This window comes from Zootoca vivipara, chromosome 15 (assembly GCF_965207765.1).
Source record: "Zootoca vivipara chromosome 15, rZooViv2.hap1.1, whole genome shotgun sequence".
Lineage (NCBI taxonomy): Eukaryota > Metazoa > Chordata > Lepidosauria > Squamata > Lacertidae > Zootoca > Zootoca vivipara.
In genome coordinates, this window is record NC_142598.1 from 4680255 (window position 1) to 4708027 (window position 27773).

General features: G+C 45.3%; 2 protein-coding genes across 14 annotated transcripts in view; one reads left to right on the plus strand and one right to left on the minus strand.

Annotated features, from left to right (window-relative positions):
- The first annotated feature begins 337 nt into the window (after positions 1-337).
- KDM5C (lysine demethylase 5C) lies at positions 338-26859 on the plus strand. Of its 11 annotated transcripts, none has more exons than XM_035140362.3 (28): positions 338-1958; positions 4785-4862; positions 6209-6331; positions 6616-6786; positions 7098-7232; positions 9923-9991; positions 10401-10524; positions 10614-10795; positions 11187-11345; positions 11473-11592; positions 11801-11959; positions 12088-12269; positions 12864-13026; positions 13115-13234; positions 13406-13600; positions 13709-13890; positions 15023-15147; positions 15564-15711; positions 15983-16079; positions 16234-16592; positions 16756-16894; positions 16998-17177; positions 17274-17414; positions 18089-18628; positions 20077-20134; positions 20345-20544; positions 22355-22558; positions 22679-26859. In XM_035140362.3, the coding sequence occupies exons 1-28, from the start codon at positions 1440-1442 to the stop codon at positions 22682-22684; spliced, it is 4878 nt and encodes a 1625-aa protein (XP_034996253.2). In that variant the 5' UTR covers positions 338-1439; the 3' UTR covers positions 22685-26859. The 11 variants fall into 11 exon arrangements, with proteins under 11 accessions (XP_034996253.2, XP_088514490.1, XP_088514491.1 ...); XM_088658364.1 differs by having other exon boundaries at positions 18092-18628; XM_088658365.1 differs by having other exon boundaries at positions 7101-7232.
- Positions 26128-27773, minus strand: part of LOC118097497 (semaphorin-3F) — a 32578-nt gene continuing 30932 nt past the window's right edge. For all 3 annotated transcript variants that reach the window (XM_035140371.3, XM_035140369.3, XM_035140370.3), the window contains exon 18: positions 26128-27747. In XM_035140371.3, coding sequence (XP_034996262.1) covers positions 27286-27747 — 462 coding nt within the window. In that variant the 3' untranslated portion in view covers positions 26128-27285. The remainder of the gene's footprint in view (positions 27748-27773) is intronic.

The window sequence follows — 27773 nt, forward strand, 5'->3', positions numbered from 1 at the left end:
AGGGCCACATTCCCTCAGGGATAATATGTTGGAGGCAGCATACTGACAGTGTGCAGGGCTAGAACTGTTGGTGGGCAAGGTGAGAAGTAAGCATATTTACCTGTGGTCTGGCACAGGTATTGAGAACCTGCAGCATTCTAAATATTTTTGAATTCCAACTCCCATCAGCTCTAGGCCACCAGGAGCCTTCTCTCTCTCCCCCACCCCCCACCTCCTGACCTGGCACCTACCGTACTTGCGTGCATGAGGCACAGATTGCCGCTGACCAGCACCAGGACGACTGCTGGGCCGGGGTACAAATCTAAGAAGAAACAAATCTGACACCAAGCATGGGTTGAAAGATTTGCCCTGTTTTACAATGGGAGCTTTAAACATGCATATCTTTATGAGGGCATTGTGGTTTTCACAAACATGGGAAAACCAAGACGCTTGAACTATTATCTACAATTTTTCTTTAAAATATAGCCAATAAATAATCTTCTATATTATAGCAATTCTCTTAGGGACAAGATTGTCTTGTCCTGTGTGTCCTGAAGAAGCTCATGCTGAACCCTGTTGGATGGATTACAATTAAAATGGAAAAGCCAGCTACTGGACCAAGGTATAGTTGAACAATAGATTGCAAAGGATCAGGAGTCAAAAGTTTGACTTGGCCTTGTTCCTAAACGCATCGCATATACGCCTAAAGGAGTCCGCATGAGGTAATCTGTCAACAATACACAGCGAATGATCCTGCTGATAGAAACTGAACTGAATCGAACCAGCTGTGAGGTTCAGGCTGTTCTGACAACTGAATGGGTGGGGCTAGCACGTGCCCCGCCCACTCGATCGTCCTCCCCCCTCTTCCTGTTTTCTGTTCTCTGGCGCAGGCGCGATGCGGCCCTTTAAACGTGCGCAAGGAGTTCCAGCAACCACATTCCCCTGCTGGTTGAATCCTTCCGCCTTGGCCCTGAGGGACTTTTTCTTCTGCTTTCTTTTGCTTCTGGAGCTCCCGACGTAACTCAACGCACTTGGCTGAGCCGTTTGGCCGGGGGTTCCTGCATGAGATAGGTCATTTTAGAGGCGCGCGGCGACATTTGGGGGAGGCTCCTTTCGCACCTGAGGAGAGTGGCGGAGGGAGACGCTTTGTTGTTGATGGCACAGCCTCAGCGGAGGGTATTGAGAAAGTCCAAGATGGCGGCTGCTGCCAGGCCGAGGGGACCCGGCAGGCCTTGAGTCGGGGAAGGGAGGGCTGTGAGAGCGGCACCGGGCCCGCAGAGGCACCAGGGAGACCCCGGAGAGGAGGCGGGAGCAAGGCTAAGGGGAGCGGCGATTCCGGGGAACAGCTACGGCTGAGCGGCCTAGTCACCCTCTTCAGTCAGGCCTGCGGCTCAAGTGAGGGGGAGGGGCCGGGTATGGCCCCCTGAGGGGCCCCCGGGAGGGAGGAGCGGGCGGGGGGCATGGAGTCCCGGGAGGAGTTGGGGGAGCATACCGAAGCGGGAGACCAAGGCCAGGGAGACTGGGCGCCTCGCGAGGAAAAAGGGGAGCGAGGGGTGCGGGGTTCGAGGGCGGAGAGAGGCCCTTCAGGCGAGAGTTGGGAGCACGGGGATTGTGGGGAGCGTGGTCCCAGGTCAGAGAAGGCCGAGCGGGGTGCCAAGGGGGAGCGAGGGGCTCCCAGGGGCGACAAGGCTGAGCAAGGAGATGGGGGTCCCCGGGGAGATCGAGCTCTTCGGCCTCCCAGAGGGGCGGACCAGGCGGACCGGGGGCTGTGGGGGGCAGAGCAAGGCGAGTGGGTGGAGCGTGGCCCGGCCTGGGCAGGGGAAGCCGAACCCCCGTTGCCCCCTGAGGATTTCTTGCCGCCGCCCGAGTGTCCCGTCTTTGAGCCCAGTTGGGCAGAATTCAGCGACCCACTAGGTTACATTGCGAAAATCCGGCCCATCGCAGAGAAGAGCGGCATCTGCAAGATCCGCCCTCCTGCCGTAAGTATGGAATACTGTGGGCAAGGGGACACGAGTTGGGTGGCGACTGTGGATTTCGGAGCAGCTCGTGCCTGCCAGTGGGCATGCGGAATTTGGAGCAGCAGGTTCTTGGTGTGCGACATGCAGGTGCTTAGAGCAGGTGAGGGCCGTTGGGGCTAGTGTCCACCAGTGAGCAAGTGGAGTAGATTGAGTGAGAATTGTATTGGGGTACTCCCCTTTCAGTGGGTGAGAGAGTTCAGTTTCAAGAAGCACCAGTGACAGGGCTTGGGTGTGCATAACATGACTTTAAGGATGTATGGGACTGTTGTAACTTGTGAAAGAAATTATTGAGAGCTGTCATAGTTGTGGAAAGTTGTGAAGTGGAAGATATATGGCCTTGTTGGGTTTGAAATATTTGGGTTCTTCCCACCATACTTCCAGCAAGTCAATAGCAGTGGGAGCCAACCCAGTGCCCACCAGAGGTTGTTGAACTCCAGTTCCCATCAGCACCAACCAGAGTTGCCTAAGGTCAAGGATGATTGGGGTTGTAGTCCAACAATACCTGAAGATCACCACATTAGGTGTTTTTAGTGTTTGGAATGCTTGTCTTGGCATGTTAATAAGAATGGATACTCAGCATCTGTGGATGCTAGAGGGAGTGATGCCCAGCATGCTGTTTGGGAGCTGAGCCATCTGCATTCACATTGGAGCATCACTTGTGACATCATCAGTGAATGGACGTTGAGTAGATGAGCAAGTTGATGGAGTGATTGGCTTTGTTTGGAAAAATGTTGGTTCTCTGTCTTCATAGTATTTTTGTATCCACCTCTGTCATATTTTTGTGGGCTTGGAAGAGGCTTCGGTTTCTGATTGAGTAGTCAAGATGTGGTGAAATGTGTGTTTTGATGTAGAGCTTGTTCTTTCGCAAAGTTGTAGAAGTTGTAGATTGGGTTATCTCCTGCTTCTATTACTTCATGATTATTTCTACATTCTGATGTCTCTTGAATTTCTTAGTTTTTCACTTGCTGGGCCTCAGCTGTAAACTGCACTATGGCAGCATCTACAGTTTCATTCAACAGTGATGAGGTTAAGCTTATATTATTGATTTGCATGTATGTTATTTAGTTCTTTCCCTGTTGTATTGTCTTGATGCACGGGAACTGGTCATAGCCTACAGATTTCAAAACCCCAAACAGAAAGCATTTCTGTAATGTCCAAGTGACATAAACTTTGTCTAAGATGCAGTAGAGGGAAAGGCTAGTAAGCATTATTTAGAGCAATGAGGCTTTTCTAGCAGAGATTGTATCAAACAAGGCATTGCATAGAGTTTTGATTCTTCTGTGGGACCAGAAGAGAAGGTGAAATGGAATTCAGGTAGGTGTGTCTAGAGCAGGGGGAAGGGGGCCCATCTGTTTTAGCATTTCTTGCCCTCTGGTCCCGCTTAAGCTATTGAAACAACTCCACCCACCCTTCTTTCTCTTCTTCACTATTGTTTTTAGTCAGTGTACCAACATCTGTCCAGTGAATAGCTTTTTTGTGAAGGTAAGATGGAACATTTTGAACAAGAGGTTTGTTCCATGTTTGTTTCTATAAAGCTATATGCAGTAGTTCAAACTAGTCAGTGTCTTCCATCTCGACTGTTTCTGCTGTAGTCAAGCTTAATAGGATGGGAACCTGGACAATGTGAGTCTGGACAATGATGTGAGTCTGGACAATGATGTGAGTCTGGACAATGGTGCCCAAGAGTTGTCTTGTTGGCATATTTGGTTTTCCTCTTCCATTTTTAGGTTTTGGAATTTTAAGAGGCATTACTGTCTGATATCTTTGTCATGATTTTGTGTGCGTGCTAACATTTAGTAGAATGTATGGCATTGTAGATCTGCTTTATTCCTCAAGCAAGCATTTCACTAGAAACAACATGATAAAATGCCTTGCAACTGAGAAAACAGGAATTTTCAAACTTAGCCTGCTTCTTAAGTTTTTTTTAGTTGAGTTATGCTGTTAGAAACCAATAAAATACTATTATTTTCTGCCATAAGTCCAAGAAATAGCACATATTTATATGAATCATATTGGAAAGGGGAGGGACACACATCCTGGTGGCTGTTCAAACTGATCAAAATTAAAATGTGTAACCATCAATTTGACCCACTTTTGTTATGAAACCGTGAATCTCTCTCACTCTGTCTCTGGCTCCCTCTCCCTCCTCTCTCTCTCTCTCTCACTCACACACACACACACACTCCTTCACAGGCCTTCGTTGTCTTTCTGTCTGGCATTTGAAGACCATAAGCAGTTGCCCCACCCTTGAAGTGTCTGTGTCTCAGCATCAGCATAGTTCAGTTCCTGTATGTCCAGTGCCTTGGGGAAGAATATTGCTCATGGGTGAAAGAGACACTGATGATGTCCTGTGCTTCTATCTGTATAAATGGTCAAGATGAAGACATACACATGCGCACCACTTTACACTGCCTAATGCATTCATGCTTCACTAGGAGGCATCCATGTGGAAAGCTAGGCCTCTTTCAAGTGTCAGCTGTGTCTCTGCTTGATCTCTCTTGTGTATGGGGGGCTGTTTTATTGTTAAATCAAGGGTATTCCCCCTTCTGCCAAAGATTTCCTGTTTTTAATGTGCTTAAGCAGTCGTAAGCTTAAAATCAAATGAGATCCTGTGAGACGTACTTTCTGAGCTTCAAGGCATGTAGATATTTAGCTTAATCCTTGCTCATGGTGGTGTGTTGTGAGCAAAAGTACTGGAATCTCTTGCTGTTTAGATTTAAAAGATTTACACGTGTGGACACAGAGCATTGGGATCCTAACCGCACCATCTTTCCCTCTCATTCTCAGGACTGGCAGCCTCCCTTTGCTGTGGAAGTGGATAACTTCCGGTTTACCCCACGAATACAGAGGCTCAATGAACTAGAGGTGAGTCTTGCAAGTGTAGAGACAGAGAACTGTAAGGTTCCTTGCACATTTTTGATAGATAGGCTAGCTAAGAGAGATGTTGTGCCTTCTTGTTTTTTGGAAACTGGAAAAGGTTATTGGGAGAAGCCTTTAATAAATTGCAGCAAAATTAATATAATTCAAGAAATATGAGAGCACCCTGGAGGATAATGAGAAATTGTGGGATTTCTGGTTTTAATAGCTGTCAGTTTTGTATGAAGTATACAGGTGAAACTCAGAAAATTAGAATATCATCGAAAAGTGCATCTATTTCAGTAATGCAACTTAAAAGATGAAACCAATATGTGAGATAGATGCATGACATGCAAAGCAAGATATGTCAAGCCTTTATTTGTTGTAATTGTAATTATTTGTCGTTAGGCGGGTCAATTATAAATGGAATGTAATTAATGAAATGGCGAGATGAGCGCGCAACCCCAGAGTTGGTCACGACTGGACTGGTCAGGGGTCACGACTAGATTGGTCAGGGGTCCCCTTACCTTTACCTTTTAATAGCGATGTTTATTTTTGTTTATTTTTGTATTATTGTAACTATTTGTTTTATTACTGTGGACTTTCCAAAAGAAAGCATTTGTAAAAATTAAAAGAAAAATTAAAAATAATAAGTTGCATTACTGAAATAAAGGCACTTTTTGACGATATTCTCATTTTCTGAGTTTCACCTGTATTTATTTGTATTGATGGTTTTACAATTTAGTTTAAGGGTTTCCCTACATCTTCATTGCTTTAATTAGAGTATCTCTGATACTATGCTCTTGTTCTTTCTTCTCTTGTACTTTTCAAAGGATTTATGTGCATAAGGTACCGCCAAGATGGTATACACATGTCTACTCAGAAGAAAGCCCCATTGAATTCAATGACTCTTTCTCCCACTTAAATGTGTAATAGGATTGCAGCTTGAGTTGTACTGGGTGAAATGAGTGAACATCCTGAGGCTACAATCCTAAATGCACTTGTTAAGCCCTGTTGGAGGCACTGAAAATTACTTACATAGAATTGTGCTGTAAGGAGTTAAGGTATGAGATGGTAATCTAGGACTCTAGCTTCATTTTTGGAGTGAAGTAGTCAAAAGGTTCACATCTTAGCTATGTAGATGTGAAAAGTTGAAATATTACTATAGTGCACATGTCTAAGACCAGTTCAATGAGCATGTCTGCTATCTACAAAACTGATTTCATTGTGGCACCATGAAAATATGTTAGAGGTCAGTAACTGGTGATTGAAAGATTTCATGATTAAGTCAGAAACTAATGTAAGTCATTGATATGAGAAAAGCTGACTGCAGTTTGTCATGTCCCTATTGCCAGGCACAGACCAGAGTGAAGCTGAACTATTTAGACCAGATTGCAAAGTTTTGGGAAATCCAAGGTTCTGCACTGAAAATCCCCAATGTAGAAAGGCGAATCCTTGATTTGTACAGCCTCAGCAAAGTAAGTTGGAAACTAGATTCCTCCATTGAAAGTAAGCTATTCCTTAAAAACAGAGATGGGAGATATGTAAAGTTTAAAAGGGGTGGTGGAATGGATGGATTTCATTACTGGTTTGGTGAAGTGACCGCCAGGGCTCAGCCTTGGGTTGTTGTGGATTGTGATTTGGAGACAGGGATAGGAAAAACCATGTATGATACTGCAATATGCATTCCTTTTGTGTGATGATTTTGTGAAATTAGCCAAGCTTTGGAGGAATAATACTTCTCAATATTTTTGTATTCCAGATTGTGATGGAGGAAGGTGGATATGAAGCTATCTGCAAAGATCGCCGGTGGGCACGAGTGGCTCAACGCCTTTCCTATCCATCGGGGAAGAACATTGGATCCCTTCTTCGCTCCCACTATGAACGCATAATCTACCCTTATGAAATGTACCAGTCCGGTGCCAACTTGGTGGTGAGTAGCAGATCTCATTACAACAGTGTTCTGCAACCTCTTAAAACCTCATTGCACTTTCCATTTCCTTCTTATTTTAGATGCTTATAGGAAAGATTGGAACCTCCTGAATGCATTCTCCTTGGGAACTATTCTGTTCTGGAAAAGGATTTTTTTGTAGACAGGAAGGCAGAGACTTGAGCTGCACAAAGATGTCATGTGGGACATCTCTTGTGGGAGAGCTGGGTTAGGCACTTGCTATCTGATCCCTAGTGATGGTGTAGTTGGTGTAGTCATGAGGTCTGTTTGGTGCTAATTCTACTCTCCCCCAGCAGTGCAATACCCATCCATTTGACAACGAAGAGAAAGACAAGGAGTATAAGCCACACAGCATCCCATTGCGCCAATCAGTTCAGCCATCCAAGTTCAACAGCTATGGGCGTCGGGCCAAGCGTCTGCAGCAGGAGGTGAGTATAAGACACACCTTCAGCCCTAATTACAATTTTTGTTCTGGGTTGGGCCAGTCACTAACTCCCAGGGCTGTTACACACATGCATCTCCCTGACTCTGCAGAAAGCCTTATTTCTTCCTAGACCTGTTGGAGTGCATCCCTCCCACATAAAGAAGTCTTGTCCTCACAGGTCTTAAAGACTGGAAATGTTTGTCTTTGGCCCTTCTGGGACAAAGCATTGCTTTTGGAAGGAACAAGCTCAGTGATTTTAAATTACTATGGCAAGAAGAGAAAGGAATGGTGATTAGACCAAGTAGATGAGAGTTTACTGCCTCACTTTTTTGTGTGCGTGCTTCATCTTTATGAGCTAACAATGTAGGTTTAAGCCTTAGTCAGCCGTGAATCACGAAAGGTTTATTGGAATGTAGTTTTGTGCGTGTGTCTGGTTTTTTTTAAAGTTTTGTTTTTTGTTGGTTGGTTGGTTTTAAGAAAGCAAAATCTGATTATTCTTGCACCTGTATAGTATGTGTAAATGTTGTATCTAGTTGTTTAGAGCATGTTCAAAGGACAGGTATGTTAATGCATTTTTATTAATTAAAATGCATAAGCTGCTTTTCAGCAGCTTCTTTGAAAGTGGCATGCAATAAAATAACTAAAATATGATAAAGATTCAATAAAAGAACAACAGACACCATGTCATTAAGAGTTGGATAAAAATATGCTGGTTTGTGGAGTATGGCTTCTTCCAAGCTGAAGGCCTGGCTAAAGAGGCTGTCTTTTAGTAGAGGGAAGGGTAGAGCAGACTCACAAGGGAGAGCATTCCAGAGCATGGGTGCTGCAACGTGAGGGAGCCCTGTCCTGCATAGCCACTTGCTAGCCTTTTGTCCAGAGGTAGGGAAAACTCACAGGTGAAAAACCATATTACCCCAGTGGGAAGTTGTCAGCTGCATTCCAGCAGTGGGTGGGGCCACCAGCCCCCAAAGTGGATGGAGCCAGACCACACAATCATATTAACACACAGTCTTGCATGCAAAGCTATTTCCCATGGAAAGAGTATGTTTAATTCTTAATAAATCTACTCTAGTTTCACTGTTTCTAGTTTGTTTTTAAAAGTGTAAAAAAAAAGCTCTTCAAAACCCTTTATCCCAGGGGTCCTCAAACTAGGGGCCAGATGTGGCCCAATCGCCTTCTAAATCCGGCCTGCGGACGGCCCGGGAAACAGCATGTTTTTACATGAGTGGAATGTGTCCTTTTTTAAAAATGCATCTCTGGGTTATTTGTGGGGCCTGCCTGGTGGTTTTACATGAGTAGAATGGGTACTTTTATTTAAAATGCATCTCTGGATTATTTGTGGGGCATAGGAATTCGTTCATTCCCCCCCCCCCCAAAAAAAATATATAGCCCTGCTGAAAAAGTTTGCTGACCCCTGCGTTATCCTGACTGCAAAAGGCAAACAAAAAAACACCCTATAATACGAGCAGAAGAATGCAGACAACCTCAATGCATGGCTGAACTTAAGGCCCTGCTTTGCAGCTATTCAAAGCCTCATTTCATGCATTCAGTTGCAATATGTACAGACGCTTTTTGCATATTTGCCAGGAACACAAGACCACCTCTTGGCTGATCTTCTTACAAAAAAAGGACCTGCATTTGCACACTTTGCAAAACACCAAAGCATTTTTCCCTCTCAACCACTCCCTGCTGAACAGCTGATGGGTGGGATTGGAACTGGAGGGCCACTGAGTACTGTACTGTATCTGGCTCAGAAGTTAGGAGTTCCCCATTCCTACCTTAGGCATGGAGCAAGACATGGAGCAAGACCTTTCTGCCATATCTCAGGGGGTGAGCAGGATCATGAAGAGCAAACAACATTTTGGATGTCCTTGGCCCAACCTTTTAAGAACTTCTCTCAGGGTTGGCAGGGACATGAGTCTTGTGCTTAACAGTGTGCAATTGGAGCGTAACCTCATATATTTTCAGTCATAAAATGAAAGACACAACCAATTATAGTAAAGGGGTTGGGAATTGCTCATCTTTAGGAACATGGAAGTTTATTGGGGTATGTCTCGCAAAAAAGGTCAGATCTTTGGCATGAATTAATCTGAAATAACCTCATGATTCCATGGTCTTCATCATGAATATGGATTAGAATCCCCACTTTGTCTGTTTACAGTGAAAGGATGGCTCAAAATCCGCATTTTCCTACTCTCAAAACTCTGAAAGAACTAGGGTGACAGCATGGTTTAAAGGTGTGAAGGGCTAGCTAATCTACATTAAGGTGCCTTGGGTGTCTATAGAGGATAAGGGGTGGTAAGAATTAAAATTTCGGGATTATTTCTCCCTTCCCACATTTTAAGCTTTGCTGTGTTGCTGAATAGTTCCTCTCTTGATTCCCATCAGTAAAATGAGGTAAAAAATAGTGGTTGTTTTCCTCTCCTTCTTGCCTCTTCCCCCACCATGACTATCCTGAAATTCTTGGGGAATTCTAGGGGAGAGTAAAGCCTAACCAGTTGTAGCTGCATTGTAGCAGCTGGCTTTCAATTGTAAGGCACCTTAATTCCTTTCATTTCTAGATGTTCAAGAAAAAGAAGTCCTAGACCAGGCAGCCATCTCCTTCATTACAATCCAGTACTACTCCCTTCATTAAAATTCCTGCAGCCCTGTTGTTGATCCCTACTCCCCACTCATTTTGTCGTCCTCCTACAGGAATCCGAATCGTGCCTTGAGCCTCCCAGCGCCCCAGCTCTGTTACCTGAGCGAGCGCCTCAAGCATGGGTACAGTTCCTGTTCTGTCCATCTCTCCTGCCTCTCTTTTACTCTTACTTATCCTGCTTCATGGCTGGAAGTCCATAGACCACATAAAATGGGAAATATGGCCTAAGGAGACTAAATCTCCCATAATACACTCTTGACTTTTGTTTATGTTGCAGTATGGCATGTTTGACATCAGGGATGTATGGACCCAAGAATTCTGTTGCACAATATGTATGAGGTTCTGACCCAGGAGCTCGGTCACAGCTTAGCACTATCCTTGCATTATCCAGTTCTCCCTATGCAACAGTTCTTCTCCCCAGTTTATCTTCTACTGTTGCTTTCCTTTGCTGCTGCTTTCTTTGAGTGTGACACAGTTTAAGGCTGATAACCTTATATTGTTATCCCCTTTCTAATTACACCTTCCTTGCAGCCAGAGCCAACAGAGGAAGACATTGAGAAGAATCCAGAACTGAAGAAACTGCAGATTTATGGTGCTGGGCCTAAAATGCTTGGTTTGGGGCTTGTGGCCAAGGACAAGAATATGCGCAAGAAAGGTGGGAATTGTGAGCTAGCCCTGCATTTGAAAAGCCGGAGGCAGAGTCAGCCCTCTCCATTCCTAAGGTTTGTTTCTCCCCAAATATAGACAAGGAGATGCCTGAGTGCCCTCCAACAGTGATAGTGAAAGAGGAGGCCCCTGTTCCAGAGACTAAGCTGGAGCCCACATCGCCCCGACGCTATGCAAACATGAAGGAGGAGCTGAGGCACAGCCCAGAACCTTGCACCAAGATGACAATGCGCCTACGTCGCAACCACAACACTCAGTTTGTAAGTGGAATCTTCTGTGTTCCTACTCATTAGTCAGGTGCCCTCCATTTGCCCCTCTATTTCCTGCCTTTGCAATGGATACTTCCTTTGTTGGTGGAGTAGGACATCTAGCGTGGGTTACCTCCTCTCTCTTGTTCAAGGTCTCAGGATCTCATTTTCCTCTTATCAGTGATGGGATGGATCAAGACTGACTAATAGATGCTGGTTGCCGGGAGATGTGACCTACATCACACTTTGCCTGCTTGTATACAATAGTTGAATCACTGTTCTGTACTTTCTCTTTCCTTTGGAACATCCAGTGATGGCTGCTGTCAAAGAAACACCATTGATAGGGTTTAGCATGTTCTTGATTCTTACATGACTGCTTAGGGTTTGCTCCATTTTCTTCCAGATTGAGTCTTTTGTTTGTCGTATCTGTGCACGGGGAGATGAGGATGACAAGCTCTTGTTATGTGATGGCTGTGATGACAACTACCACATCTTCTGCCTATTGCCCCCCTTACCTGAAATTCCAAAAGGCGTCTGGAGGTGTCCTAAATGTGTCATGGCGGTAAGGGGTCCCTTTCTGCCTCTTGACAGCAGGCACAGTGGACATTTCTTGCATGTCTAAATGTGAAGATGCCTGATCTAAAATCTGTTCTTGATTACAAAATCAAATAATCTTTGTTCTTCCATAGGAATGCAAGCGCCCCCCAGAGGCTTTTGGGTTTGAGCAGGCCACTCGAGAGTACACACTACAGAGCTTTGGCGAGATGGCAGATTCTTTCAAGGCGGACTATTTCAATATGCCTGTACATGTGAGTCACAGTACCCTCACTAGGCTAGGCCGTGGGCTAGTAGGACGCAACTTATTTCTGGGAAGGTTGTGGAATACGCTGGGTGCTGGAAGGAAGGAACACAGCATCCTGTTCTTTCGTTGCAGATTCTGCCATGCAGTTTCTAGTGTCTTGAGTTTAAAAATGTAGGGTCTGTATTCTTGACTTCTTCCTCTGCTTCTTTTCCCAGATGGTGCCAACAGAGCTGGTGGAAAAGGAGTTCTGGCGCTTAGTTAACAGCATTGAAGAAGATGTAACAGTGGAGTATGGGGCTGATATCCATTCTAAGGAATTCGGAAGTGGCTTCCCCATCAATGATGGCAAAAGGCAGCTCTCTCCAGAGGAAGTGGTGTGTACCCTATTGAAGGCTGATGTCCTCTTGCCTACATATCTTAAGCCTCTCACCCTTTGCAACTTGAGGCTTACATTGTACTACTAGCCTTACCCTCTTTCTTAGCTCTCTACATGTGATTGCAGGAGTATGCAGCTAGCGGCTGGAACCTCAATGTCATGCCGGTGCTGAAGCAATCAGTGCTATGCCACATAAATGCTGATATTTCGGGCATGAAGGTTCCATGGCTCTACGTGGGCATGGTGTTCTCTGCTTTCTGCTGGCACATCGAGGATCATTGGAGTTACTCAATTAACTACCTCCACTGGTAAGACATCTGGGGTGGGGAGGGGAGGGGAGGGGGCTTGGAGGCCGGATCTGTTGTCTAGTGCAAGGTTTCTTTAAAGGCTGCCCAAGTTGGAAGTAAGTAAGTCCCTATTACAAACAGTAAAAATTTAAAAATCACAAATAAGGGTCAAAGAATATTTTATTTTATTTTTATTAAATCTAAATAGAAAGACAGATGAAAGAGAAAAGAGTGAACACAAGTCCGCTTTCATGGCACTTTGCATGGAATTTAAGAGGACCTCAGAAAGAATTCTGCTATAATGGAGCTCACATTATATAGTCTTTAAATAATAAGCCTTTAAAATAAGCAGTACAGCAAGCACTCTTTCTTTTGTTACTCGTATCAGTTTTCCTCTCTTTTTCTGACTTCCTTCACCACCTGTTTCTGAACCTTGATGTGAACCAGTTTGAGAGACAAAATTTGTCTGAAATAATCAAAATTTGCCTCTTTCTATACACTTCAGTAACATATGTCTTGAGGGGACATTTTGACATCAGTGGATGCTCAGGCTGCCTTCTCCCGAATTTTAGGGATAGCTGAAAGCAGCACTTCCTGACTCAATTTCTTTTTCAGGGGTGAGCCCAAAACCTGGTATGGGGTCCCATCATTTGCTGCTGAACATCTGGAAGATGTAATGAAGAAGCTGACCCCAGAACTGTTTGAGAGTCAACCAGACTTGTTGCACCAGTTGGTAACGCTCATGAACCCCAACACACTCATGGCTCATGGGGTCCCAGTGAGTAATCTATCTGTCTAAGTAGCTTGTATGTGTGTCTCCCTTGCATTGCCCTGTTCTCATTGCTTCTCCCTGTATGCTTCTGCAGGTTGTCCGAACCAACCAGTGTGCTGGAGAGTTTGTCATTACCTTCCCTAGAGCCTATCACAGTGGTTTCAACCAGGGCTATAACTTTGCTGAAGCAGTAAACTTCTGTACTGCTGACTGGGTGAGTCATATTTCTGCATTTTTTAGAAATATTTTTTTTGTAAGAAAGAATGACTTCAGGGTGATGAACGTGGGTTGCAGTTTATGACTGTGGAGTAAGGTTCACTTGACAATCCTGGGAGCCAGAGATCCTCAGTTGTATTGACAAATGGACTTCTTTCTTTTTCTTTAGTTGCCAGCTGGTCGTCAGTGCATTGAGCACTACCGCCGCCTCCGTCGATATTGTGTGTTCTCACATGAGGAGCTTATCTGTAAGATGGCTGCTTGCCCTGAGAAGCTGGACCTGAACTTGGCAGCTGCTGTGCACAAAGAGATGTTTATTCTGGTGCAAGAGGAGCGCAAATTGCGCAAGGCTCTTCTTGACAAGGTGCAGGGAAATATGATGGGTAGACACCTATATGAAGCAGGGGCAGGGAACAATTGTATGATAGCTGTGGATGCCTGAGCAGTTGATCATTGTTTCCTCCCACCCCAGGGTATCACGGAGGCAGAGCGGGAGGCCTTTGAGCTGCTCCCAGATGATGAGCGCCAATGTGACAAGTGCAAGACAACCTGCTTCTTGTCAGCACTAGCTTGCTATGATTGTCCAGATTGTCTTGTCTGCCTCTACCACATCAATGACCTCTGCAAGTGCCCCAGCAGCAAACAGTACCTCAGGTGGGCAGAAAGAAGCAGACTGCTTTGTTCATTTAAATGCATTTATAAACCACTTTAGACTTCTAAAAAGCTCTAAGCTGTGAGTAACATAAAAACAATAAATAAAAATATTACATAAAAGCAATAAAACATCAATATAAAAGCACATGAAAAGAAGAAATCAGGTAATTTAACCAGCCAGAGCAAAAAGATAAATCTTTGCAAAACATGTAAACGAGTTATTTTGAGCAAGTTCTTTGTCTACACCCCTTATTTGTATTTGTTATCCTGCATCTGGCTGACTGGCCCTTTCAATGTTGAAGGCCTGAACTAGGTGTTTTACATTGATTTGAGTATTATAGCAGCATTGGAAAAATGTGACACTGCTTTTTAAAAAAAAGCAGCTAAGATCTTAAGACTGTCTTCTTTGTGTCACTTTAGAGGAGGTGCTGAGTTGGACACATGGAAATGTATGGTTTATGACTCCTGAAGTGTTACTAGGCTTAGCTTCTGTATACGTGAAATTGTCATGACTATCACACTTCATTCAAAAATGAAATTAACAGAGGCAGCCACCTGTCTAGCACAAAATTGGCAACAGTCACAACTATCCTAGGAGTGATGTTTTTACCCCAATGGTCCACATGACGGCATCTTGGTACCCTGACTCAGATGTTGGGGTTGGGAAACACCCTGGGGTAAAGGGGTGGGTGGACTTGGGAAACCTGTTGAAAACATAGTAAGATAATGGCACATCTGTGCCTGCCTGACATTTCAGGCTTGCATGTGGAAGTTTGGAGGATACCTCATTACTGTGTTAAAAGAGTGCTCCTATAAACCTATTGTCTGTAAAAAGGCTGCAGAATAGGAATGCTGCAGGTTTCACTTTTTCAGAGATCCTAACTTGGAAGTGAGAAGAAGTAGCCATTAGTAACTACAACACAATGAAAGTGATGGAAAGATTGACACTAAAATAAATTGTAGGTGCATTCAAAGTCTTAAAAAAAAGATGGTGTGTAGCTTTGTGAGAGGAGGAAATAATAGTTTCAGTAGAGGTTGTTAGGCATGATTTGAGGGTTGATGAATGGACGTTTGTGAGCTTTGTTCTGATTTTGAGATCAGATTGATCCCTTCTTTTTACTCCTCCATTCAGGTATCGGTACACTCTGGATGAGCTCCCAGCCATGTTACACAAGCTGAAGGTTCGAGCAGAGTGCTTTGACATGTGGGCCAACAAGGTTCGAATTGCTTTGGAAGTTGAAGATGGACGCAAAAGAAGTAAGTGACCTTTTCCTTGGGCTTCTTATTTCTTAAGGCACTGGTGTCTTCTAACAAATAAGGTTAATCTCTATGGTCTCAGTGGGGAAGTGTGCAATTATCCCCCAAGGCCCTGCATACAGGTTCAAGTATGATGCGAGCAGAAAGCACTGCTTTTCTTTTGAGAAAAGCAGTGACAAGTGAGACATGGTAGTGGGAACTGAAGCATAAAATTCAGAATGAGTGTGATGGAGGAGCTGAGAATCAGGTAACGTGTCACCCACTGATTGAGAAGACAAGAATCCCACCATGGTTGGAAAGCTTTTGGCAACTCATGGGCTTTTTTTCTGAACTGGGTTCCTGAGGTTGATAGCAGGAGGTGTAGCTGAAGAAGTGTAATTGGCTCTGAACTTCATGGAGTGTGTCTGCTCTTGCAGCCTTGGAGGAATTGCGTGCCCTAGAGTCTGAGGCGCGTGAGAGGAAGTTTCCTGAAAATGAGCTCCTTCATCGACTCAAAAGCTGCTTGAGTGAAGCAGAGAAGTGTGTCTCGGAGGCCCTGGGTCTGATAAGCAGCCAAGAAACTGGGTGAGTGAAGACTGCAGATAATGAGTTTTATATACAACAATATAAAGTGTAGGTGGCATAGTCTTGCATCCAGCTTTATATGTCCATTGGGCTGAGGCAGTCCGTTACCCAGAGTGCCTCTTCTGCAGGGATACTCTTCTTTGTTTTAATCGTACTGTATTGGTGAGAGGGCTGTTTTCTTCAGTAGTTTTCTGTGGGATCAAGTTTTGTTGTGTTTCTCTCTTTATAGCTGCTAAGTGCATTCTGTCCTTTTTCCTGCTTGCTCTTACAGAGAACCATCAGTCCATATGACAGTGGAAGAATTACGTGTTTTCCTAGAGCAAATGAGCAACTTGCCTTGTGTCATGCATCAAATCAAAGAAGTCCAGGTGGGATAATTGGTGGTGTATTGTGGCCCCCTGCCACAACTGGAGATACATTGTGGTCCACTGGGAACACTGATAACTGGTGTTGCTTTCTAGGTGAAACATTGACTGACTGTAAAGGAATCTGTCTGACTTGATGATATGTATCATATTCTAGGGTGTGTTGGAGAAGGTGGAAGCTTTCCAAGCTGAGGTTCAGGAAGCTCTACAGGATCTCCCAGGCAACTCCCCAGAGCTGCACAGACTGCTGGCTCAGGGAACATGCCTAGGGGTGGAGGTGCCAGAGATGGAACTACTGGAGAGACAGGTGCAACAGGCTGTCTGGCTGGAGGAGGTCAAGCAGACTCTGCGTTCACCCCAAGATAAAGTCACTCTATCTGTTATGAGAGCACTCATCACCTCTGGTTGTGGGGTTGCACCTAGCCTTGCTGTGGACAAAGCCATGGCTGAACTACAGGAGTTACTCACTATTGCCCAGCGTTGGGAGGAAAAAGCCCAGATGTGCCTGGAGGCCAGGTGAGGTTTAAGCACCATTGTTGATAGGGAGGAGTTCAGATGCCCGAGTATCCACAGCTCTTGTTGGGAGGGTTCACCTTAACAGAACTTAATTATTTGTTTACGTGCCAAAACATGCCCATGAAAATCCTTGTCTGACGACTTCCCTCCCCATCACTTGCAGGCAGAAGCACCCACCAGCTACACTAGAGGCCATCATCAAAGAGGCAGAGAACATCCCAGTGCACCTGCCCAATATCCTGTCACTCAAGGAGGCTCTTTCTAAGGCACAGGCTTGGATTGCTGATGTTGAGGAGATCCAGGTGTGCTGTAACCCTGAGGATTTGGGTAACTTTGCTGTAAAGGCCCCAGAATCTGTCATTGTGTGCTATAACCTCTTCAATATGTGCTATAACCTCTTTACAGAATGGGGATCATTATCCTTGCCTGGATGACCTGGAGGGGCTTGTAGCTGTGGGTAGGGATTTGCCGGTGCGTCTGGAGGAATTGCGTCACTTAGAAGTGCAAGTGGCTACTGCGCATTCCTGGCGGGAAAAGGCCTCCAAAACCTTCCTAAAAAAGAATTCCTGTTACACGTTACTTGAGGTTAGTGATGGTGTTGTGCGTGTGAGATGGGTGGATGCCATTCTAGGGCCTGACCTCTTGAATCAAAAGACTTCATACCTCACCTCTTTCTCCCAGGTGCTGTGCCCATGTGCTGATGCCGACTCGGACAGTGTCAAACGTACCAAGTGGCAGCGGGAGAAGGAACCAGGCCTTTACAAATCTGATACAGAAAGCCTGGGCCTCTCAGCACAAGACCTCAGGGACCCTGGCTCCGTTGTGAGTGGCTGGCTTGAGAGGGCTATTTGTGTTATGAATGGGATCTGGGGCCTTTTCTCCTGTGAGAGGTGTTGGTTCTGAACTAGCCCCAGGCTGGCAGGATTGTTTCTTCACCTGTGATGGTGATTGATTTGATCTAATATTTCTGAGCTCAAAGCAGCTTACAATCATCACAATAGCATTAAAAAACAACAGACATTGCAATCACTATACTATCAAACACAGTAACAAATGAATAAAGCAAACAACAAATTCATCAAAATGATTAATACAATTCAATAAAATCATAGCAATGATTTGGATATTGCTGAGGTCCAATTTTAAAATTTAATGATTCTGAAAGCAAGTAGGACTGCATTGCTATTGAAATATAAAGATTGATATGGTGGACTTGTGCTTTTGTAGATGAATATTGAAGAATCTGGGAAATGGGTAGCATGTCTGGATTTTTGCTAATAACTTGCTTTAGTTCAGAGATGGGGTAGCTGTAACCCTCCAGCTCCTATAAATTGCCCAGCCAGATAGTGCAGCAACATCTGGAGGACCACAGATTTCCCATCACTAATCTAGTAGTACCTTGTTTGGAGAAGAGGAAATTAGGTTCTAGTGAGGAGAATGGGATTTTGCTTAAGTTTTTACTTCTACGTAATCACGACTATGTAACCTTGTGCCAGCAGATCTTGGCTTTCAAAGAAGGCGAGCAGAAGGAGAAAGCGGGGATCCTACGCCTACGTCAGTCAAATGCCCAGAAGCCTGTGCCATCAACGCACAGTCCTCCTGGGGGCCAGTACTGTGTATGTTCCCAGCCTCCAAGCCCTGCTATGCTGCAGTGTGAACTGTGTCAGGACTGGTTCCACACCACCTGTGTGGCTTGGCCCCGCCTTGGCAACCCCCGCCCCTCTCCTGCATGGTGGGAATGGGAAGCAAAATTCCTCTGCCCACTGTGCCAGCGCTCTCGCCGGCCCCGCCTGGAGACGATCCTAGCTCTGCTTGTAGCTCTACAGAAGCTTCCTGTGCGACTGCCTGAGGGTGAAGCTCTTCAGTGCTTGACAGAGCGTGCCATTACATGGCAGGACCGTGCCCGCCAGCTCCTAGCCTCCTCAGATGTAGCAGCTACCTTGGAGCGTTTGGCGGGGCTGCGGCAGCGACTGGTTGGCGATTCGGCCAAGGAAGCAGGTGCTCTCAAAGAGAGCAGCTGTAATGAACAGACCAAGGTAAGTGAGTACAGGGAGAGATGGGCTGGTTTTTAGTGCTAACTAGCCAAGTCTGATGGGAGCGTAAGTGTGGTGCATGTATTTGTCTTTCACATAGGTGTGTTTGCTTTCTAGCGGCAGAATATTCTTATTTTGGAAAAATGTCAGCTAGCAATAACAATAAAAAGTAAATGTATAGATTTTCTGTCCAAATAGATATCTAAATGAGATTCATGGTTATTATCCACATGTTCCAATATAGAAAGAGCAGTGAAATCTTCATACGATTGTGTAGTCAGTGGATGGTGGGTGTTCATCCTTTCAGCCTTTGCAATAAGGAACTTTTTTGTTGTACATTTGTTAGTGCCCGCACCTACTGGAAGAATTCTTAATACACTTTAATGTATTTGAGGCCTTTGAAGAATTTGGTAATTGGGGTTTTTAAAAAATGAAAATAACAAAAATATTGGCGGGGATGAGGAAGAACAATAATCTACTTTCCTTATTACAAAAAGAAGTGCTGGAACCATTAATATGCAAGAGAATGGAGCCACTTGGAAAAATAAAATAAGATTCTTTGCCAGCTTCTGAATCTTAAATCTTTTCATCTGTTCTGGAAACCAAATAATTATTTGAATCAGATCAATATGTGAAATTCATCTCCCACCCCTGTTGCTTGGCCTTCATCTCCCTTGTCACACTGCTATAATAACAGGAGAAGCCACTGCTGGCAGAATTTTCCTGCATCTAGCCCTTATACACTCCTGCCTGCCCACTTCCTGCTATTAATGTGCAGTCCTATCGCCAGACACTGTGTGTTATTTTGCCCCACGTCCATCACCCATTGGTTCATCAGGCCACTTTCTAGTTTGTCCCACTTGGTTTTAGCCACCCTCTTTCTGGGCCACCTCCTCCAGCATTCCTCTCTCTCCCTCACTTAGTATGCAACACCTCTCCTTAAGCACTGGAAAGTTCATTCCGTGTCCTTTTCTCCTTTTCTTGATAAGTCCCTTGCCTCAATTCCTAGTTTTCTCTGCATTTTTGCAAGCCTTTTTCTCCTGACACTTTCTACAGGTCTCTCATTGTATTGCCTATTCTGCACCCCTATTTCCATAGCTGTTTCATGTTCTGGGACCTCCTCACAGTCCTCAGACTGTGTGTGAGATTTCAGCCTCACCCAAACCTACGACTTTCTTCTTTCAAAAGCTGGTTTGCCAACTGCTTTGTTCCTTAAACAGCTGAGCATTCCAAGCCATCACACCAGTTTAGCCACTCTGTCTCAAAGGTTTGAAAATGACAAAGTGTGATGTAATATACACCTTTAGAATTGCCTTGCCTTGATTGCCATGATCTCAAGTGAATCTCATGTGCCCTGTCACCATCTACAGGGCTACATTAGTTCCTGTGCAGAAACTGCATTTGTAACATGGAAGTCCATTTCATCACACACCTTCCTTTTCCTCAACCAGGTTTCCTTGGAGAACGGAGACTCCACAGCTCCCGAAAAGAATGGCTCCTGTGCCTCAGGTATTTCTCTAGTAAAGCCCTTATTTTGCCAGCTTCCCTACTTCACTTTGAATTCAGGGAGTTTATAGTTTGAGTGTTCCACTTATTTTTAGGCACCTTTGGTGTCTGCCTGGTTTAACAATTATTTGGGGAAATTAGTCCTAGCCCTGTTGTGCAGCAGAGGATTCTAGCTGTTTCTTCTCCTCAGTTGCCTTTCTGCCCCTCTCACAGACCTGGAGACACTCTGCTCTTACCTGCCACGGCTGCAGGGCCCTGTACTGGAGGTGACAGATGCCATTCGTCTACCCCTGGAGGAGCTGCTAATGGAGGGAGATCTTCTGGAGGTGACGCTAGATGAGAGCCAGAGCATTTGGCGCCTGCTGCAGGCTGCTTCTGCTCCCCAGCTCGACAAATTCCACCAACTGCTAGATGTAAGTGACCATACCCCCCCCTCTGGGGGCATATTCTAATTATCAGAAATCCTGATCTGATTCCTTATTTGTCGGGACTGTTTTCACTAGCCATGAATTCATTATGGCCTCCTTCATCACAGGAGTGTTGGAGGAGGACTCCTGGATGTGGCATTTGTCAGTGAATCTATATATATATAAATGGTGTAGGTGCATGTGTGTTATTCCCCACTTTTCTCCCACAAGCACTTACCCAGTCATCCTGAAATTTGGCCACAACCTCAGAGTCACATGAGAGCAGGTAATCATGCACTTACACTGACGAGCTGACACACCTAACACAGGTAAAAACCTGGATTTGTGGTCAAAAAAACTGCACCCTCCAGTGGACATTCAATGAACAATGGACAAACATACTCCCACAATCCCTCACGCCCCGGAGACCACGCCTCCAACAGAGAATAAAACGCCCAAGACCACGCCGCTCCTCAGGGAACCAGGCCCGCTTCGGAGATCGCAGCCGAGACCAGGCCTCTCCCCAGGGATTCCCTGCCGTCGCAAAGATCCCACTTCATCCACGGAACACCCCACTCCACACACACCCCCACACACCTCACGGATCATGCCGCTGCCGATCTAGGCCTCTCCACAACCCCCACCCCACCCCGCGGATTGCACCGCCGCCGATCCCGCCGCCCCCAGGGACCAGGTCGCCCTACTAGGCCGAACGGAGGCTTGCCTTTACAGACTAGGCCGAATGGAGGTGGGGACTCGCCTGGGTGTGGGTTGGGGGCAGGAGGGGACGGGATAGGTCATGAATCGGGACAGGGTGGGGGGGATCACAGGGATGAGCCACAGCAACGTGTGGCCTGGCCAGCTAGTTAGGAATAGATTCATACCTCAAGGGACTCTTATCAAAGCTGGAGTCACTCATGAACTGAGCAGCTGGTTGTTGTTCTTTTTAAAAATAATAATAATAATGTTACATTTGTATCCTGCCTTTCAACAAAATGGTGCTCGGCTAACAGCAAAAAACAAAAATATAATGTAATGTCTTGGGGGCACCTTTAAAAATGTATTTATTGTGTCTTTCAAGTGCTGCAAGATTCTTTGTTTTCCTAACATGGCTTCTTTTATCCAGCCTGCTCTCTAGCAGAGAGCAGATCTAGAATCCAGAAAAACTGAAGGTGGTTTATTAGAATAAGTGGTAGACTTCGCTGGTGTAGAATAAGTGTGCCTATAGTTGCATTACCTGTGTGAAGGGCCTGAAGAAGGGCTTATGCAGGTCAGTGCAGAGGGGCTGAGTCATAAGTTAACAGCATTGTAGAAGCAACTGATTACTATGTTGATATTAGAATTACCTGCACAGGATTAGCTTTGAATCCATCCTTTTTCTCCCCCCCCCCCTTTTTGCATTCTGCAGTAACTGCAGCAGTTGTGATATTCTCTGGAAGTCACACAGGGGCAGAATTGGAGCACCCTGGTCTTGCTCTATATGGCATCAAGGAAATCAACCCTGCCCATTGTTGTACTTAGTACATTTCTCACTTTTACCCAATACTGGGTTTCTGAATAGTTTGAATACTTTTGCAAAGCCTTGAGTGAGTTGGCTGCAGCAACTTCACAGGCACAGATGAGTGCCCTCGTGACAGATCTCCACCTGTGGTGTAGTTCTGGCACGAAAAATATATATGAAATTAAGCCAAAGCTTGCAGTATGCTAGAATATTACACTGTTTATCTGTAAGAGGCATAAACTACATAATAACCCCACATAAGCATCAGAAAAACAGGATTTGACAGCCCCTGCTTTCTTGCTTGTTCCTTTTCAGTTGGAGCAAGCAGAGCGGCGTGGCACCCGTGGGAGAAGCCGAGACTCTGAGCGAAGGCGGAAGCGGAAGACAGAGCGCGGCGACTACCCACCCTTGCCCAAGGAGGAATTAGAGCCAAAGAAGATCCGGGGGGCAGACTCAGCGCTGCCTCAGGGTGGGGCTCCCCCTGCAGCAGGCACAGATTGCAGCCACAATGGAGTTGGGGTAAATGTGGAATGGGGCATGTTCTGAGCTAGTAGTGGGGCAATCAGGGGTTTGGTGTTTGGTTTTTTTAAGTCAGGCGAATAGTTAATGTGTAGTAACTGTCTTCCTTTTTCCTAGAAGTTGTGACGGCTAGATGATGCCTGGATTTCCCCTTCCTGGACTATACTGCACTGCAAGGGACTCTGGTAGCCCCATGTCACCCTGTTGGTTTGACTAGCACTCTGCATGGGGGGGAGGCACCTAGTCCCAGAAGCTGGAGGCTACGATCTCCCCCACCCGGACTCAGCACTGGCCCTGCACCAGACTATTTTCAGATGATGTAATATTTCATTTTCTTTTTTCCTCCTTTTGTATTGTTGATACCTCGGCAGGGGGAGGCATTGCAGGGGTCACCATGGGCACCAAATGCAGGACCCACCAGTTCCCTTTGGTGGAAGCAGCAGGGTGCACCCTGTTGCTGTAAGGACTAGAGCCTTGCAGAGACCTGTTGTGGGTGGCGATAGCAGTGTGTGCTGGGAAAATCCCCAGCTCCTTGCTTCTGGCAGTAAAAGGAGTCAGGTGCCCTCTTAAGGGCAGTGCCCTGCTCCTCGTACCAGCATTCCCTAGATACAACAGGGGCAGCGCCTCCTGTTGCACAGAGGGGCAGCTCTCCCCAAACATCCCTATCCTCCTGGTACCTGTTGGGTTTTATAGGAACTGGGGTAACCACTTTGTTCTTTAGGGTGGTGGAAAGGGCAAGGAATCTTCTCGTTCCACTCCAGCCTCTACTACACCCTGACCTTCCTACCCCCAAATCATGGGCCCCATGCTGCCTCAGGCTCTGACACTAAAGTCTTTTTGTCTTTCTCTTTTTAGTGTTTTTCCTTTTTTCCAGCAGGGGAGGGTGGGCTGTTGAGGGTAGGGAGGGGTGTGTTATTTTATTGTATTATGATTTTTTTATTATTATTAAACTTTGGAGGTTAATGAACTTACTTGGATTTTGGGGGTGAGCGCCACCTCATCCGTCAGGGGTGCTTTTAGCAGTTGTCATGTAAAATGTAGGCATGCACAGATCTAGTGACTGCTCCTGTCTTGTAACTTCCTGCTATGTAGGAGGATAGCTGTGGAGCACTGAGAAGCCCTGAGTAGCTGCTTTCTCCTTTTGAAATTCTGAGTTCTGGCACCCTAGTTTTCAGTAAAAAATAGTGTGATGTGATTCTTTCAGGTGCCTAATAGTCACTGTAGAGCCGGAGTAGGGAACCTGCAGCCCAAGGGCCACATGTTGCTGTCAGCCTAAATCCCATACTGCTGGTGATGGTGGAGAACCTACCAGAAGTGGAGGAGGAGGAGGATGGGAAATTCTACAATTGATCAGTTCAGTCCTCTGGCAAGAGTAATCTGTCCATTTCCCTAGCAGTCCACTCTAGGGAGAAGTGGGTGGCAGGAAAATAGAGAAAAAGGTTGCCCATTTTTGGCAGCAGCCTGGCCCATCATTGGCACATGGTTTCTGACAGAAAGTTTCCCCTACCCTAGCTGTAGTAAGCCCTGCTCTCCCTCCAGTAGTGAATTGCACATCACCAAGAGAAGAGAAAGCCCTTTAGGCCAAACATACATACGTTGCCAATAAGACACAAAGAAGGAATTTGATGGGGATAGTGTTATGGCTCTGAAAATGAATATTTAAAACTTTTTTTTAATACTTCAGAAGTCCTGCCACCCCCCAAAAAACCCAGAGAAGTAGAAAGACCAGTAGATGACAAAAGGGTACTGAACAAAGACAGAGTCAGGTTAATGGATTTTTCTGTGTCAGTCTTCACTGTAATGATCTTTGAGACTTAACAGAGAGTGCACCTGAAAAGCTATGTTAAAGAGAGGTGAGAAAGGATGATATTTCAGAACTCAATTGTCAAATAAAAAATTAACATCGGCTGGGCTGCATGACACTTTAACCAAGGCATTTTTCCTCCAATATTAAATTGTTGATATTTTGTGAAAAACAAGAAAATTATTTTTTCCCTTTTTTGGAGAGGAGTTGAAGGCAGGCAGTGGAATAACAGGGTTTTTAAACATCCAGGAAATTAGAAAGCCATTTCCCCAGGTAAACTGGTAGAAAGCATTATTTAAGACTAAGATACTTAAGTCTACATAGGACTGGCCTTCCTGGTGATGAATCAACATGGAGGAAGTCTTGCCTCCTTAACATCTTTGGAATTCAGTGTCTCAAACACAGAGCTAAGACCAAACAGCATTGGATGCTTGGAATTCCAGAATGCTCTTGACTGTCCCTCCCCATAGCTTCCTAGGAAAGCTTTGCAGTCAGAGATGAGAGGAATAATTTTCCCATGGACCAGTAACTGGCTATAAAGCAGGGAGAAGCAAAGGGTAGGCGTGATTGAGTAGTTTTCACAATGAAGAAGAGCAGCCAGTAGTGTTTTAAGTGTCCCTCTTAGAATTGATGCTATGTAATATTTTTAATCAAACTGTAGGCAGGGAATAGTAAATAGTAAAGTTCTGCAAATAACACCAACTTGTTCAAAATGGTGAAATTCCAAGGAGTCAGGGCAAAGCTTCAAAAGGGGCCTCCACAGAGGTGTATACTATTTTATGCTATGTGTAACTAACCTACACAATGTGCTTTTAGTTGTTATAATAATAGCACCAAGCTTTGATGGCTTTTAAAAAGGATTACATAAATGTGTGGAGGACTGAGCTATTGCTACCCATCAACAATAGAAGCTTAATGGAAATTACATGTGCCAAAACAGTATTCTGGAACACCAGATTTTTTTGGGGGGGGGGAAATGGTAAGATGGCTATTGTTTCCAGCAGCTTCTGCAAAACAAAATGTTGAACTAGATGGGGCTTGATCCATCAGGGAAACCTTTGGTTCTTGAGCTGGATACATGTCCTTCCGGTGCCTTTGTAGCACCATTGCTAGGTTTTTCTCTTACCCTTCCTCCTTGGTCCAGCACTTGAAGGTGGGGGTGCAGTGGTGTAGGAAGAACCCTCCTACAATTGAGGCATAAGGCAGTTACCCTACCGTGGGGAGGAGTCTGCACACACAGAACATGTAAAAGGGTGACTTTCCTGCTGTAGACAAAACAGAGAAGCTGGAGAACTCCAATCATCTGAATAACCTGCAATCCAAAGCCTTGGAACTGCTTGTTGAAACTGCATTTCAGTTCAACAAGCAGTTTATACAGGGCTAAAAAAAAGTAAGCAAAAGTAGCCTTGTCTTGTAAGAAAAATTCCAAACTTCACATTAGAGCAACAACTTAACCCAACCAAACTCTCACAAAATTGTTATCCAGAACACTCTCATCAGGCTAGATGGCAAGCAAAGCAGGGGGCTGCGGGGGACGTGACGTGACTGTAGACCCCAACATTTGTCAATCTTTTGGTGGCATGTAGAAGGAGGCGGTAGACATTAAAATGAGAGACTTGAGCCTGATGACTTGTTTCCCCAGACTATTAAGAGGAAATGAGAGCCCAGTCAATCCACCAAGGATGGGAAAAGGCATAAATGCACCCATTCTGTTGGTGATAAGCAGTGTTTGCGGGAACCATTGCCAAGGCAAAGAACTGTATGATCTAGTTGAGATTCCTTTATTGGAGGGGCTTGGACTAGATGACTTCGGGAACCCTCCCAATGCAACAGTTACATGATTCAATGAGGTTTTGATGATTAAGTGGTATATAAAGCACATTAAATAAAATGCTATAGTGCAGGTTTCAGGTTGCATCTGGTTTCTGGGAGAAAAGGCACACCTAGCAGTGTTTCATTTGAATGTCTGCTACATCCTCCCACATTCCATCTTAAGATTCTGACTAAATGTAGTCTCCATGGTTTTAGCACTAGTCAATTCTCCCCTCCCTGCTTTTGTTTACCTGAAGAAGCATTCTAAAGAATTTGAAACCTTTATAACATTTTGGTTCACTTAATAAAAGTATTTTCCTAAGTTGGATATTGAAATATACAGAGCAATTGGTCTGCCCACTCAAGCAAATTAACTGTATTTGCTTATTTGGCCAGAGACCAGACAAAACCTAGGATAGATTTGCCTGTTGATTACTTCCATTCAAGGGTAAGGGTCAGTTTTATACCTGTGTTGTAGCCAAGGTAAAAGTCAGCTTAATAACATGTTTTTTATCCTTCTCTGATGTTGACCCCTCCCATTCTTTGATCTAACTGGATGGGGCATTACAACTACATTTTAAATATAATTTTAGGATCACTGTGCAGGAATGTTGTTACTTTCAGAAATTCACCATGGCCCTCTGCATTTTGTTTAGAAAATAAACTGGCATTTTTATTCTCTGCAGTCTGCTCCTGTAACAGAGGGATAATAAACCATGAGGTTAATGTTGAAGGAAGCCCCACCATTTTCTTATCACAGTAGGAAAAACAGTTGTTAGCGGGGGTGGTGATGGTAGGTGGGTGGGAGTGAATGAGCATTGTAAAAAATAGACTCTAAAACCAAAGCCCCTGGAATCTGCACTGGTCATATATCTACAGCTGTGGGAAAAGCCAGTGAGCCTTGGTCCTGCAAAACCTTGGAATTAGCCTGGACACACAACACAACACACATTATTAGCATCAGTGCTGTCCCCTCGGATTGAGGAGGAGAGAGGTTTCCCGCATCTCTGTATCCACCCATCTCTTACAAAGAGTCCCTTGGAATGTCATTCTCTCACGCCAGAGAACGTGGGTTCAAATCCTCTCCCCACTCTTTCCCCTCCCATGAAGCTCAGCTCCGAGGAGGGGAATGGTGACCTGTCCATGGCTTGGAGCGGTGGTGGTGCTGGCGGCGGCGGCTACTGCTGTTGATGCTGCTGCTTCTTTGGGAGTGCTGGGGACTACTTCTGGTCCAGTTCAGAGAGTGCTGGGTGGCTCTGTACCAGCTGCTTTGCTGTTCCGAGTCCCACAGACTAGGTCCAGTGTGGGACTGGCGGCCGCTCCGACTACGCCGTGTATCCTGACCTTTGTTGAGCTGTCGCCAGTAGCTCTCGCAAATGCCAAGAGCAGGGGCCTCCTGGGTGATGGCCCCCTCCAGCAAGGCATGTGGAAGTATGTGCAACCGAAGACGGCGCAGTGTGTGGCGGAATCTGTTCTCTGTGCCTATGCACTGGTAGAGCCCACCATCAGCTGGTGTCACTGGGCCTAAAAGCACACCCTGAGGCGTGCGCAGTAACACACGATCACGGGGCAGCTGCAAAGGGAAGAAGAGAATGAGGT